Source organism: Numenius arquata, chromosome 10 (assembly GCF_964106895.1).
Source record: "Numenius arquata chromosome 10, bNumArq3.hap1.1, whole genome shotgun sequence".
Taxonomy (NCBI): domain Eukaryota; kingdom Metazoa; phylum Chordata; class Aves; order Charadriiformes; family Scolopacidae; genus Numenius; species Numenius arquata.
This window is the reverse complement of record NC_133585.1, coordinates 26,865,824-26,881,332: the sequence shown is the minus strand read 5'-3', so window position 1 is coordinate 26,881,332 and position 15,509 is coordinate 26,865,824. Positions and strand designations below refer to the sequence as shown.

Genomic DNA, 15,509 nt, shown 5'->3' with positions numbered 1-15,509 from the left:
AATAGGATTTCTGATGCAATTATATTCACCTTACTACCTTTCCTGTCGGTTCCCTGAGGCAGTGTAAACTCACTGTTTTACTTTGACGCAGTCTCTTTTATTTCCTGCTACAGTTTGGCACACTTCTATTCCTTCTGATATCTTGGGATGAAAGATGCTATGTAGTTTTTTTTAAGTGTCCTCCCCCCCTTTTTTTTTCCTTCCCCCAAAAAAAGAAAGACTCTTGTTCTTATGACACAGGTATCTTTGCAGTCCTGGCCTCTCAAAAATCCTTTTGCATTCTTTGTCAGTTTTACCAGGTTGTCAGAATCAAAATCAAAATAACATCTCTCCCAATGCATTTTTCTGAAAGCAGAATTATTCCCAGCATATATCAGAAACATGAGAAACTGTTTCACTACGGATTTTTAAAGAAATGTCTCAGTGAAGTCACTGTTTTATTCTTTCCTCCTCTTCTTCCTTGTTAAAAAAAGTAAAAAGAGGGGAAGAGCTTTCCCAGTTGTGGTTTCCAAAGTTAAAATAAGTTGTTAAGGTTCAAAAGCATATGCTTAAAAGGGTATAGGTATAATTTAAATAATCTGTGCAAATATGTACTTATACTTACCTCTTATCATGAAGTACTTAAATGTATAAGTATTTATTTTACAGGTTAAGTGCTCGCTTAACAGAGTGTTAATGAATAGCTTACTGTTACCTTTTGTTCAGTGACTTTGCATTTAGTTTACTCTGTTCCTACTCTGCTGGAAGATGGTGGTATTAATTTTTTGGAGCTTTTCTTTGATCCTCTCCACATGGATGTTTACGGGTTCATAAATCTTAATCTATTTTAACAGCAATCTGAAGAAATCTGAAGGAGGAATGAGTTTACTCACTGATTTAGGGTAAAAAAAAGCCCCAATCAATAGTTTTGCATTCAAGATCTGTTTAAGAAGAGTTCATTATATAGTACTCCATATGTTTATATCCTGTTAAGTCCACTGACAGTGCACATATATCTGCCGAGACAGTGGAAAAGACATAATTGGTGACCACTTCTGAAAAATTAGGCTGCCAGAGGCATATCGAACATCTGAGATGCAGAGATAGAGGCACAGATAAAACAGACTTTCTCAGGAACAGCATTTGACTACCTCAATCACAGGACCTCGATCCCTTTTTTCCTTCCTGCAAATTGTCCAATTTAATAAAACATTTTCCAGTTTTAGAAACAAGCAGAACAATTGCTGCCATATCTCATTGCTCAGCCTTCACTTTTCCTCTGCATGGCCTGAGGCCAGAGGGCAGTTGTAGAATTATTGGAATATGGAACAGGAATGCTGAACTAAGACTACTTCAGGCACATCTCTTATGTTTTGGTGATTCCTTACATTTGAATGTTTGGTTTATATATTTGTCTCTTTTTGAATGTTTATATACAGTCTTCTGAAATTGTTTTGTGAGTTACATATGAACTTGTGCACGTTAACCTATAAAACAAAGATGACTGTTTTCTGTACAATAGGAAAAAACTACAAAGCCAATCCTGGGGCGTTCCTCCCACCTCTGAGTGAATATGGCTGAAAAGTTCCATTACCACTAGCTTCCTCTTCCAGATGATTTTGTGGTCTCGCATCTCTCAACATAATTCACCCGAGAATTTTCATTCTGCTATTTCATCAATGGGAAATGTTTGGAATTTGCATTGTAAAACTGTCACCAGTTTGGATTTTGCTGGTTGTTAATAACACCACTGTTTCTTGTGGAGGACAGCACGGACAATAATCGAGCAGTTCATTCTTGACTGAACACTGAAGCTGTTGTTCGCTGTTGGATTCCTTGCCTTTCAGTGGCATCTTTTTTCCTCAGTGATGAGGTTTGCCATGAATGAAGAAAATGGGCATTATACTATTTCCTTTCCTGAGCAGCTTTTTCCCTTTGTCGAGGTCTTTATAGGATAGCTGATTTCAAAGTGTGGACTGGAAGTGATTCTCTGCTTGTATAAGAACCGGACCAATGTTCCGCTGTGTCCCACTGTTCAGCTCTTGCATATTGGGTTTGCTAGGGAAGCTCTGGCTTTGGAGGAGTTACCTACAGCTTTCCTTCACTTCAGATGGGGAAAAGCTGATGTGTTACTATTTGTGAAATTCTGTCTCTATTTCTTTTCCTGTTTGTTATGTTTATGACTTCGTAGTGTTTTTCTCTTTGTAGTGGAATGTGTTTCATAAACTTATTCAAAAGCCAGGACTATTAAATAGCTTTTAGTAAGTAGTCTTTACTAAGAACTACTGTCTTAATTTAATTTTTTTTTTAAATTAAAGAATTTATTGTTTTTATTGTGTGCTTATGATACCAATTAATTTTTGAGGCCAGTGGTTTCGTGGCAAGTGAATCAATGCAAACGGTCTTTCAGAGCAGAGCTGATAGGTCATAGGAGGCATTTTTAGCTGTCTGTCCTTCAGATCAGTCATAAACTTCCACTGAAGAGGAAATAACCTTTGGCCAGAAGGTGGGACCCAGGAGTCCTGCTAGTATATTCTCTGTGAGACAAGGGTGCTGCTTTTAAAAGAGCTAGAAAGTGCGAAGCACAGGAGTCTGCCTGCGTCGTGGCTTGTGGGGCAGTGGGCCGATGGACTAGGAAATTCACCCTAGAACAATTTGAGAAAGTTGCTGTCGTCTTGCCAAACCCCAGGGGTAGTTTTCTGGAATATCTAAGAGGAAGGTGATTTTTTTGTTACAGGTGCCTGCTGGCATCTCAGAAGTCTCAGAAATAGATTGTATCCAGGACAGCTATCTCTGTCCGCTGGACTCTCTTGTTACCAGATGGCTTCCTCCACAGCAGATGAACTCAGAGGGACAGGCATCACTTCTTTTTTATAGCTTCTGCGCAAGTATTAATGTGGTATGAGACCACCTTAAAAATCCATTAGTCTATAGTCTCCAGCCCTTCTAAAAGCCCAAAACCTCTAATACCCATGTTTGTAGTCCCAATGTGTGGCTGAGTGTCTTTTATTGTTTACGATTGTAAAGCTCCAGGGAAAGCTCTAGAGCAGTGAGAAAATCCAGAGGCTTTTACAAGAAGAAAACTTGCATTTGAAAACAAGCAAATGAGTTTTGGGTGTGGGTTGTGCTGACTGCAGTCATCAGTGCTCCAGTTAAAGACAAAACCAGTGCTGAGAAGTGTTTAGAGAGAGATGCCACTCTATCTGCAGGGCTTACTGGCAGGAGAGTTGGCAGTGCAACTACCCGGGAGCATATTGCTGTAACTGGGAGAGCAAATCACGTTCTCGTGGGAAAAGAAAGAACAGAGATGAAGGCTTTGCAAGTAACATAGGGTGCCCTCAGTAGTGGAATTGTATCTGCAAAGTTAAATAATACAGGGTTTCAGGCATACATCTTAATGCTTTGAGAAATTTCAATAACAAATCACTATATGAAACAGGAAAGCTTTTTGGAGGAATAAGCAATTTTTATATATTTCCCTCTCCCCTAACATGGGCGGTATCATGATAAACTTTTTTATTAGGCTGAATGTTGCAATTTCTTAGGAAAAAACACAAAAGAGCTATATCCTCTGTAAGCAGAAGTGCAGCTGTAGGTTGTAAATTTATTTATTAGAAGGTAAATGTCTTTCTTTAGCAGCAGTGTTAACTACTTTGTTATTGAGTCACTGCTAGGTATGTCTTCCTTTCCGTGTTCTCTGTTGCACTCAGTCGGGCAAAACTTCCTTCCCAGATCCAGTTTCGTTGACACTTGCTCAGTTTCATGAGCTCTTCCCTACCAACTGGCGGCATCCCTCTTAGCTCTTAGCTCCCCCTTAGTCGAGGGGAGAAACCATCCTGCCTCTGTCTACAAATAAATCTTTCCAGTCAGTGCACTGGGAAACTTAAAACCCTTTTTTTTGTTGTTGTTTTTTGTTTTTTTTTTGTTTGGCATCTAATCTGCATTCCAGTTCCTGGGATGAGAATTGGGAACTCGGCACTCCTGTGTCACTGTGCCATCTGCAGCAAAGTGTATGTTTACGGCTGCTTTTTTTCCTCCGCCTTTCCCAGTAAACCTGTCTTGTATGGGAGAATGCTTGGATTCAGAATGGAGCAGAGTCGGAGCGTGTATTTACCTCGCCACCAGAGCTGTTGATGAGCAGTGTGTGATTTCCAGTTCTTCCAGTAAAGATCTAAGGACATCTTTGGGATGAAAGCTGGGAGGCCACTGCTGCATTTGTCTAATAAGGCAAAATAAATTTTGATTAACTTGGGTTGGTGCTAGCCTTTTAAGCCGTAGGGGATGGACTGAGCTTCTGGGACAGCCCTTGAGGGTTGATGCTCCTGTACAGTCCATGCAAGCAGCCTTCCTCCTCTGCAAGACAAGCCTGGTTGTGCCTGCAAGGGGAGTGGGAATTTAGAGAGACTGCTCCTGTCTACTGCAGGAGGGTGAGAAAGCATGAGAAACACTGAATGCTGGTGGGTGGTGCTGTCTGTCGGGTTCCAGTGCATAGAGGGAGGTGTTTGGGGAAGCATTTTCTCCCTAAACAGCTATACTCCCACCTTCTCTGAGAAGGGAAGAAGTGACAGGGTAAATGGAGTCACCTTGTGGACTGGCACCGACTGGTAAATTACTTGTTGGATCTTGTTGACTTGACTGATGAAGTAGCAAACAGCTGTAAATGTACTTGCTAATGGATTTAGTCTGTGCCTTTGTGGGCTGCTCTAGGAAATGTTGGTTTGGGTCCCTGAATCTGTGACCTGTTACTTATTTCTTTTGAAGAATATGGAGCTGGAAAAATCAGGATTATCACCATTTTGTACAACTTCTCTGCCTGAGCAGATGGAGTTTTGTGAAGGCATCTGAAATCAGGAGGTATACACAAAGCTGAAAGCCTGCTTTAAGATGTTGAAAATGCAGCAATCATCAGGTGATGACGGCAACGATGATTTTATTGCTGCTATTGCCAGGTTTATGTTCGAGTTAAGGTAATTTTTTGACCTTTCCATGGGTGCAGCAAATAGAAAAGGAGTAGCATAAGCAGTTTCAGACTGTCTGCCCGAGGCATGTGTTCATTGTTCATGTTAAACATTTCTTAAAGCATTCCTGCGACTTTGACGTTCATAAAGCTGGTTAAGATAGTTACCTGAGACATGACCTCTTCATATTCATTTCATTTAGGAATTACACTTGCTATAATTTGCCTGTCAGATTTTAAAATGGAGTGTATATTCCTTTCAGGTAGGTTTGGATAGATCAGAGATATAGAGAAGGAAGCTTTTTCGTGCCCTTTAAATAGTACGTTCCTGTCATCATAATCTGCCAGGATTAGAGGCGTGGAGGGATGAAAATTAGAGTCAAGACAGAAGTCGAAAGAGGAAGGAACGTGCAATTTTATATTAATGAATATTTAACTTAAATGCCTAATATAACTTTTTTTGGAAATTTTGCATTTTAACATAGTCCTAATTCTTAAGGTAGGTGCAAGTGATAATGACAAATATATTCAAGGAATCCTTAGCTTACTGTCTTATACTGGGAGAATTTTACTATTTTGTGTACTGACCTGTTATCCATGGGTTTATTAAAAAAAAAAAAGGTAAAAAAAAAAAAAAAAGTTGGTTTGAGTTCCTAAGTTATAAATAAACTAAGTTAATGATGAATAGCAGTGTAAATAATGGTTTTGTTCTATAAATAAGTACGTATTCTTTTGTAGCTTTTCATGACCGGCACTGGATTCTAAGTACTGGAAAACATTGCGAATCCCTCCCTATTTGATCTAGTATAGTGCATAATTTAATTATGAACATTGTTTTTATTTCTGGCAGTCAGAAGAACACCTCTGTAGTACACTGTTCAATTTAGCAGTCACCTTTTGGTTGACAGTTTCCGTTTATACACATACAAACTCACATACATGCTCATTTCGGTGAGGAGGAAATATTCCTTGCGTGTTTTTACACATGGGCCTGGTATGAAGCTCCGTGAGAATGACCAAAGGTCTATAAAATCTCACTTCACCAAGAAATACTCAAGAGCCCCGTTGTTTAACCCAGACACAGAAAGCAAAGGTGGTGACAAATCATAAATACCTGTATTTATGGCAGGCAAAATGCTGCTGGAGGGACATCTGTTAACAAAAGTTTAAGTTGTGCAAAATGAGAAATGCCTTTTTCTGGGAGAAGGGGAAGCTTGTTTTTCTTTTAATGAGAGAGTTACTGGCATATCATACCACTGGCAGCAGTGGAATCTGTTTGTTGGCAGTCGCTGAGGGAACATCCCATTTTGATTTAAAGATTATTTTCTGCTTCAAATTCCTGTAGTGGTTCCCATGGTTAATGCTGCACAGGAGCGTAGCAGACCAAGTGATTTGCAGCCAGCCAGCCCTGCTGGTTTTTCTGCATGTGTTTTTCCCCTTCCCCCCCCCTTTCCCCCCCCTTTCCCCCCCCTTTCCCCCCCCTTCCCTCCCCTTCCCCCTCCTTTTCCCCCCTCCTTTTCCCCCTCTCTTTCCCCCCCCCTTTTTTCCTTTTTTTTCTCCTTTTTTCTTCTCTTTTTCTTCTCTTCTTCTCTTTTCTTTCATCGAGGTGCTATGGTTTTCTTTGACTTGGACTTCAGCATACATTAACTGCCTGCTGATCTTACATTTCACTTTCTTTGTGTAAAGATTCAAACGGCTAATAAGCAACTTGTTGTTAGATATTTATTTCTAACCTTCTGACCATTTCAGTGCTTAGTTGCTACCTTTAAATGCTTTTAAATGATTCCACTAACCGCAATGCTCTTACCTCCTGGCAGCCAGCGTCATCCTCTCTCTGCGTTTTGCTCTGAGGAAGCCTCAAAGCTTTCTCTCTCACTTTGTCAGTGTAGAGGAAACTGGCAGAAACAATTTAAACTTCCAAGTTTTCCGATATAGAAGGACTTCTGTGGCTAGTTCTCCACTCCGACTTGTGAGAATCCTTGTGGTCAGCAAGGAGAGATCCTTCAGTCCTCAGGCGCTTCTTCAGTGCCCTTAGGAAACTGTTCCTGGTGCTCGATCTGATCATAAATCCAAATTACTTACAATTCCCTTTCAGCCCTTAAGAATTTCCAGGAAAGTTTTGGGAGCCTGACAAAACTTGAAAAACTTGAGTATCCTAGAAGCTGCTCTGGAGGCTCCTGTTAACTGCTTGAGAAGATAGGCTGTATGAGCACGGGCTGCCAGGTGGGCTAAATCCTTCCTAGAACCACAGTTCAGCTCCCGTTTGGGACATTTGACCACTCTGGCTCTCTTTTGGTGGGAGTAGATGCAGCTCGGGGAATGAATGGTTCTCCAGCCGCCAAGAGGATTCCCAGAGCCTTGGGATGAGCTTTTCGGGATAGCTCTGTGCTGGGCTAGAGACATGGCAGAAGTTGCTCTGTTGTCCTTCTTCGCCCCCCAGCTCAAGGCAAGGGTCTCCTGTGCTGTGGTTAGCCTGGTGTTGCTCTACACTTTTGAAGGACAGAATTGTCAGGTTTCCTTTTTCTTTTTGCCTCCTGCCAAGGGTGCACTGAAGGGTGCTTTAAGGATTTCTGGCAAAATTCAGGAAATGGATGCGGAAGGGAAAAGTTTGGGCCACGAGAACAAACGCTCTTCAGTTAGGAAGTGTCTGTTGTACGGATGACTGTGCAACGTGCAGTTTGGCCCAGACTTGCCACATATTTGGGTTTCCAGTTAGCTACATGAGTTAGTGTGCTGCCCTGGCTGTTTAAGGAGCTGGGTTGCTCCGGTTACAGTAAATTGGCAGGATGACTCCGGCAGTAATCCCCGCATGGCTCCAGGGGTGGGTGAGAGCAGCCAGTGCTGTTCAGATTTGTCTTGTGCCGGATCTCTAATACATCCCTCTTGTGTTTTATTTATGATAAGAGCTTTTCAGAAGTGTTCCAGAAGGCTTGTTTAAGCCTGCAATGTTTTATCTAAAACTTTAAACATTTTGGGGGGGCAGGGAGGGGGGGACATGGACAACAGGAGATAAAAAGAGAGAGAAAGCCTATTGTATCTAAGGTGGGCTTCCAGGGAGCTCTGCCTGGACTCCTGGCAGCTCAGCCCCATGGCTGTGCTAAGCCCAGGTCTCGGCACAATTCATGCTGTGGGGTCTCCCTTAGGACTGAGACCAAAAGGAACCCACCTGCTCCTCCACACCTCCGATGCTCTTTCCATCTTTTCCATGCTGTTGTTGCCTTTAAGAAATTCCAACCTTCGCTGAAATTTCAAAGATGTTTTAAATTTTAAGCCTTGTTTGCATCAAACCCAACCCTACTCCATCTCTGGTGAAATTTCATGTGAACTAAAAACTGTGTTTGCTGGCAAGATCTAATAAGCTACAGTTTTGTGTCTCATAAGGGCATATTGTTTCCTTTTCCTTTCTCTTTAGTATGGCTATGAGGCCATTTATCATAAGTGCACTGGTGGATGCTCACCCAGTCAACTAAACCTCTTGTTTCTTGACTTTTGTACCTCTTGATTTTAGTTTAACTTAAGGTCTTCTTAATGTACTTCAATGCAAATATTTGGAAATATATATGAATGCTAATGGCTTTCACTGTGTGTTAAAAGATGATTATTTGCTTGCTACTCAGTAGTCTATTCTGCAGTTGTTTTGTAGCGTTTCTTGTTGCAGACATTTCTGTGTCCCCAAATGGAAATAATTTGCCCTGTGTCTCATTCTGGTGTTCAGCCATTGAGACCGTCAGCCTGAGCTGCAAGACTGGCACAAGTAAAGCCTGTAAATTTCTGCATTTGTTTTAGATTTCAATTCACTGTCAGGAAAATTAAATAAGGAATAGAAATTTTGAAAACTTGAATGAACTCAGAGATGTGATTTTTTTTTTTTTTTTTTGAGTTAGGACTTAAGGCTCCTAACTTGCATGCTTCTCTTTTATTTTACCCCAGAGCTTGCTTGCTTTTTTCTTTTTATTGCTGATGCTAAAGTGACTTGTCCGTCCGGCTATAGAAACCTAACCCATGCTTTTTTTTTTTTCTTCAGGCACTCAGTGTTACTGAAACTCTGATCAAACCTTTGGAAAGATTTAGGAAAGAGCAGCTAGGAGCTGTAAAGGTTTGTCCCTCCTTGCCTTTATGATAAGTTTGTTAAATTTCTCTACTTGGATTGCATTGCAGTAATGACATGTATTTGGCAGACACAATACTGTTATTTATATTTCATGCATTCACACTTTTTTTTTTTTTTTTTTTATTCCTACTTTGAGAACTTGCTTCAGAAACAAATGGGAAGTATGTTTCCAGAAGAGAAGAGAAGAATGTGTCCTCTCCCTTTCTTCTCTCCTCCCCCTCCCTTGTCTCTTGTGCCTGGAATAGGAGCAATCCTCCTAACAGCCTGCCCCCCTTCCTAATGGGTAATCCTGGTCTGCTTTGTATTTGCTTGCAGTTGCACAATCAAAGGCTGAAAAATATTAACTACCCAAAAGAGCTTGCTCATCCATATGCTTTTAACCGTGTTTTTTTGCAACCTGCAAAGTGAAAATTGCCTTTATTTTATTTTTTATTTTGAATAAATAACACGTTGCCTCTGCATGAGTGGAAAAAAAATAGGGATGGAGAGGCTAAAGACAAGATTTCATGCAAAGTTGGTGTTTTGTTTATTTTTTTTGAGTGTTCAGTAATTTTTTTAAGTTTATCATTGTGTTGTGTATATTGAAAAAAAGCCATCAATGCAAAGTAAACTTCATGTATTAAATACAGACTAGCTTTGGATAAAAGTAACAAGGACAAGTTTGATCTCTTTCTACCTGTCTACCTTCCTTCTTCCAATGAGAAATTTGAATGTGTATTAAAAAAAATAAATAAAAGAAAACCTGGCTATTTAACAACAGTTTTCTGCTGCACAATTCAATTCATATATTTTTAAACTACCACTCTGCAGATGTTTTACTTCATGATTTCATGACTTCATCAGCAGTGATATTTAATAGCTAAGATAATGTTTCAATTATGAGCGCGCTATACATTTGGACTTTCGCAGGAATGATTAACATGTTCTGAATACGATTTCAGTGTTCGTGAATGGAAAATGCCCTGTTGATCATAAATCATTGCAGTTCAGTAGTACAATGAGCTTTGTGTCATTTTATGGACTTCTGAGAAGTACATCAGACGTCACACCCAACGTTCAATAAAAACTTGGTCTGTAGTGCAGGGAATCTTCCAAGGAGGAAGAGAATTCCTGCTAGATGTAAGCTGTTGTCATAGAAGAAGCTGTCGTGAATGGATTATTTCAGAAGTATTTTGGGTGTTAAAGAACATTGCCATTTTTGGGGTGAGAACCCCTAATGCTTTAAATTATCTCATGATCTTCACTCATTTCTTAGTCAGAACTCTGTCCTTGATGTTTCTAACATGACAAGTTACATTCACACAGTCTGCATCTCGCAGTTTTGTTTGAATGGATGTTTCTTCCCTTGTGTCCCTGTATACTGCTTCAAGTTGAAGCTCTTATTTGTGATTTAGCCTTTTTTTTTTTTGGAGAGAATTCTTGATGACCTTAAATAGAACAGTCATGCGTAATTGTGTAACTTTTAAGTAAAAATCCTCTAAAAATACTTAACTCTTTGAATATTCTTAACTGAATACTTATTCAATACAATGAAAGTACTGACACTAGAAATATAATACTGTTTAGCTCTGAAAACCAAGTTATGGCATCTAGTAGTGAAATATAGCTGGAACATTGTGTAGTATTTGCTTTAGGAGAAATTTACGCTCTGCCATTACAAAATAAAAGTTGAATCTGCGGCCTCACATTTTCCTGTATCTTACATCCCCTGCTGATTAAATGGTCTGAGTTAGGCTTAAGAAGAAAAAGAAAAGGAAAAAAGTTTAGCTCCATAGTGCTGGATGCCGGCACCCTTATCGAATTACCCCTTAGTAAAAGGTGTTGCTGCTCTAATCCCTAACTACACGTGTAGAGTTTCTGGCTTTGCCTACTTAGAAGACAATAGCAGTCTTTTTTTAGTTTTTTTCTGGCAGCTCTCAAATGTCGACCAGATCAATGAAAATTTTGCTAATATAAACACACAGATTCCCCCTCCCCGCCCCTACTTTCTTCCTAATTTCCCGTATGCTAATATGTTGTCTCTAATGGCAGTAATACCATGTGTGTATCTTTACATTTCTCAGTTTGTAAGGAATATTGTGGCTGCTTTTTTAAAGGAAATTCTTAGACTTGTACTGGAGAAAAAACTAGCATTCTTGGTAAAAACGCTTGCTGAGAAGCAATTCTAAACAGCTTAGATCCCCTCTTTAAAAGAATGCCATCTTCAGAATCCAGAGAACAAAACCATGTGTCATTTATAATATTTTTTTATATAGTATCATTAAAAATGAAAGGTTAACAGAAAAAAAGAAAAGCAAGTAGGTCTCTAGAGTCAGTTGTTGAAGATGTAATATAATACTTGATTTTACTTATTTTAGATTATTTTCAACTGCAATTAATTAAACTAAAAATAGATTCAAAACTGCTTGGTTCATTTTTTTCAATACTGATTTCTCTCTTAACTCACAGAGTTAGTAAACTAGAACTGAGGGAACAAAAGGGTTGTTTTACAGTGTCTTCTACTAAAGTAGATCCAAGAACTCAAATTTCCTAGAAACACTTAATCATAGAATCATAGAATGGTTAGAGTTGGAAGGGACCTTAAAGATCATCCAGTTCCAACCCCCCTGCCATGGGCAGGGACACCTCTCACCAGACCAGGTTGCTCAAAGCCCCATCCAGCCTGGCCTTAAACACTTCCAGGGATGGGGCATCCACAACTTCCCTGGGCAACCTGTTCCAGTGCCTCACCACCCGCACAGTAGAGAATTTCCTCCTAATATCTAATCTAAATCTCCCCTCTTCCAATTTAAAACCATTACTCCTTGTCCTGTCACTACATCTCCTGACAAAGAGTCCCTCTCCGGCTCTCCTGTAGGCTCCCGAAGGCTGCTATGAGGTCTCCCCGGAGCCTTCTCTTCTCCAGGCTGAACAACCCCAGCTCTCTCAGCCTGTCTTCATAGGGGAGGTGCTCCATCCCTCTGATCATCTTCATGTCCCTCTGCTGGACCCGTTCCAACAGGTCCATGTCCTTCCTGTGTTGAGGACTCCAGAGCTGGACACAGTACTCCAGGTGGGGTCTCATGAGCACAGAGTAGAGGGGTAGAATCACCTCCCATGACCTGCTGGCCACACTTCTCTTGATGCAGCCCAGGATGGGGTTGGCTTTCTGGGCTGCCAGTGCGCATTGCCAGCTCATGTTGAGCTTCTCATCCACCAAAACCCCCAAGTCCTTCTCCTCAGGGCTGCTCTCCAGCCATTCTCCACCCGACCTGTATTTGTGCCTGGGCTGTCCCTCTTGCAGTACATTGCTTTTGATGGTCAGAGAAATACATTTGCATACCTGTCTGTGGGAGTTTCTCTTTTGCTAGCATGATTTTATGTTTTACGGATATTTTTCTTTTTTCTTTTTTCCCTTTTATTTATTTATTTATTTTCCTCTGGAGCAACAACAGTCTGGTAGAAGCAGGAATTCAACACAGAGGTCTTTGTATGGCTTTAAAATCAAGAAATCCTATGGAATATGGAGCTGTATTCACTTTGGGTTTTGAACTGTGGAACTGTTAGAACTTTTCCCCTGTTAATTATAGAAAGTTCTTTTTTTCAGTGAAACTGATATTTCCCTTGAAGTCCCATATTCTAAAACAAAGTGATCTGGATGATGCAATAAATCAAGAAGAGGTGTTTTTTTGGGTTTTTGTCACTTAGAAGATGTAAGCGTTCGTGTGATAACCTTCGCCAGAGTGATGCAATGGAATTTCATTTCAAGTTAGCATTTAAATTAGTTTTAAAAAATGAGTTGAATACATACTTTTCCTTAGTTCCTGCAGCTATGATACATTGTTTCTCTTTGTTTCTGATTAAGCGGGATTTTAAAAGAGGAAAGAAGGAGGCTTTTCTTACATTTTTATATATAAATGAATGTTACTTTGTTTCTGTGTCTAGGAGGAAAAGAAGAAGTTTGATAAAGAGACAGAGAAGAACTACAGTTTGTTAGAAAAGCATTTGAATTTATCAGCTAAGAAGAAAGAGCTACAATTACAAGAGGTAGTGTTGCCTCTCTCTTTTTTTATGCAGCTTTTGAATAGGTAAATATACTTTATGCAGGTGCAAACCCAGCGTTCTTAGTGGTACAAGAAAAAATTCTGTCAACTGGAAAGGTTGGTGAGAAAATCAGTATTTGCTGGACTTAGTGGTGTACCCATACCTTTTTCTGAATTGGGGGCTTTACTTGGCGTGTGTATGAAGCACTGAACATCATGTTTTTTTGGTTTTTTTTATATATAATAAGGGAATAGCAAAGTGCAAGTATATTGTGGAAAATGCTGCATTTCCAATGAGGCTTTACCATATATGTAATTTGCATTGCATTGTATGTATTGACTAAGTGTCCAGTGTTAATGCTTAAAGCAAAGTCCAGCAAGACATATTCCTGAACGAAAGTGGTTTTGTGCTATTTTTTTTCCCTTTCTGATGTTTTGAAGATCTGTTCTTTTTCAAATAATGCTACAAAGAAAAAGCTTGTTGACAATTTATAACTTAAAAACAGATCTGTTTTGCCTGACATTCCTTCCGTCCCTGTGGGTTTATTATCATCATCCTTATTTGTAATAGATTTTATTCCTCAAGGCACAGCAAATAGTACGTGAGAAAACAGCAGAGACATCTTGAAGAGACTTGCTGTAGGCAGTGGATTTTTTTTTTTCCAGAGAAATGTAATTATGTCAGAATTATTAATGCTTGGTCTATTAATACCTTGTATCACTAAACACAGTGTTCTCCTCAGAGATAACTCTTTTCCCTGCTGTCTACCTCACCCCATAGAATCTATGCCATTTTTCATAAAAAATGGTTAATGTAACTGGCAAGGTAGGTAGGAACTTAAGAACTCTTCATTTGTTCTCGAGTTTCACTAGGATGTTACTTCTCCATAGTGTACGTGCAATATAGGCCCTCATATGCATGAGCAAGTGTGTTTTGGGGGGGGGTTGAGTTGTCCCGGTGAAGTTAATGGGCATTGCTCGTGTCTCAGGACCTTTTATCAAATTGATCAGCTGCCAAAGAACTTGACGCAGAAAATATGAAAAAAAAGTATTAATTATGATCTCTTACTTGATGACATTGAGAACCATATTTCAAAGTTGGAAATGAGACCTAACCTCGGTGGGAAAAATACAACATGCCTGCATGAGGCATTTTGAAGTTCTATCAAATACAGTCTAACGTTTTAGAGCATGTGTGGAGACTAGAACGAGCAAATAGATTTGTTTTAGATGTCCTTCAAAGTTTCATGAACAAAAATTCTGAAATTCTTCAGTCAGGCTCTTCTTATTTGTACATTTAATTTTGGAGTATAAAAGTATAAGCAGTTTAAAACAAAAAGAAGAAAAAAGACTTGCATCATGTTGTCAGAGTGCTAAATAGGAAAAACTTCCTTGCACAAGCTTAGAAAATAGGTGTATATAATTGCATATTTATATAAATATATATATAAAAGCTTCCTAATTTAGTATTATACATGACTAGTTGTGTGATTTTCTGACTGGAGTAAATAAGATATGCAGGTATAAATTTGACAAAAAACTGATGAAAAACATTCCCTGTTGTGGAGTGTGTCTTGCATTGACATCGCCTTTGAGTCTCTTAGTGGAAGGATATTCCTGAAACTCCGCTGAGGCATGGTGTGTGCCTTATTTCTGTATTTCTTGGGCAGTACACAAAGTTACAACATAACAGTGAAAGAACTTGCTGGGTGCACAGGGAGGCTCATCCCTCAAAAAAACTGCAGAGAGATGTGATAATGTATTTACAGGGGAATTGAGGGAATTAATAAAAGGGCTGTGTTGGGTATTGTATTCTTGGGGGAGGCAACCAAAGCAATAAACAGCTGAAAAGCAAAGAAGAGGGATAGAAACAGGCTTATATGGGGCTTTGGTGTATATAGGGCAGTCTTACAATCGATTAGCCAGATGTCCCAGTGGACACACTTCATAGCTTTTTTTCTATGGCGACCCTTCAGCACATGTATATATCATTAGAAGCTTTGCTGACAACTCAAAGCAATTCCGATGTTGGATGGCTTATAGCACGCATAGAAATGGTCTGGCTTTTCGAAACGTGTTTTCTTACTGATGTGCGTAGCAGTGCATAATTTCTTTAATGGCATTTGTTGTTATGCCCCTTTAACTGCTGACACATTTCTAGCACGGAGCAGTAAAGCAAAGTACGTCTTAAGGCAAAACTGTCTTAAAGCTAATTTGACTTATCCTCTTAAAGCACAGCAGTCACTGTTCTGCCTGAAGGATATAGTCTCAGTATTTAAGAGAGAGCATATGATAGTGCGTCTGGTCTTTTCACCTAACCCTTTCTCCATTCCCTTTTGTAATTTAGTGTAGAAGCATTTGGTATTATCACATGGGCAGACTAAGTGTTAATCACATAGACTATTCCTTTGTAGCCTTTCTTTAATGTATTTTAATAAAG

The 15,509-nt window shown here is 39.6% G+C and overlaps 1 protein-coding gene across 1 annotated transcript in view; it reads left to right on the top strand.

Moving 5' to 3' along the window:
• The window catches only part of ARHGAP10 (Rho GTPase activating protein 10), a 162,117-nt gene that overhangs the window by 53,956 nt on the left and 92,652 nt on the right, over positions 1-15,509 (top strand). Inside the window, exons 4-5 of the mRNA XM_074155219.1 lie at positions 8,961-9,032; positions 12,972-13,073. Coding sequence (XP_074011320.1) covers positions 8,961-9,032; positions 12,972-13,073 — 174 coding nt within the window. The remainder of the gene's footprint in view (positions 1-8,960; positions 9,033-12,971; positions 13,074-15,509) is intronic.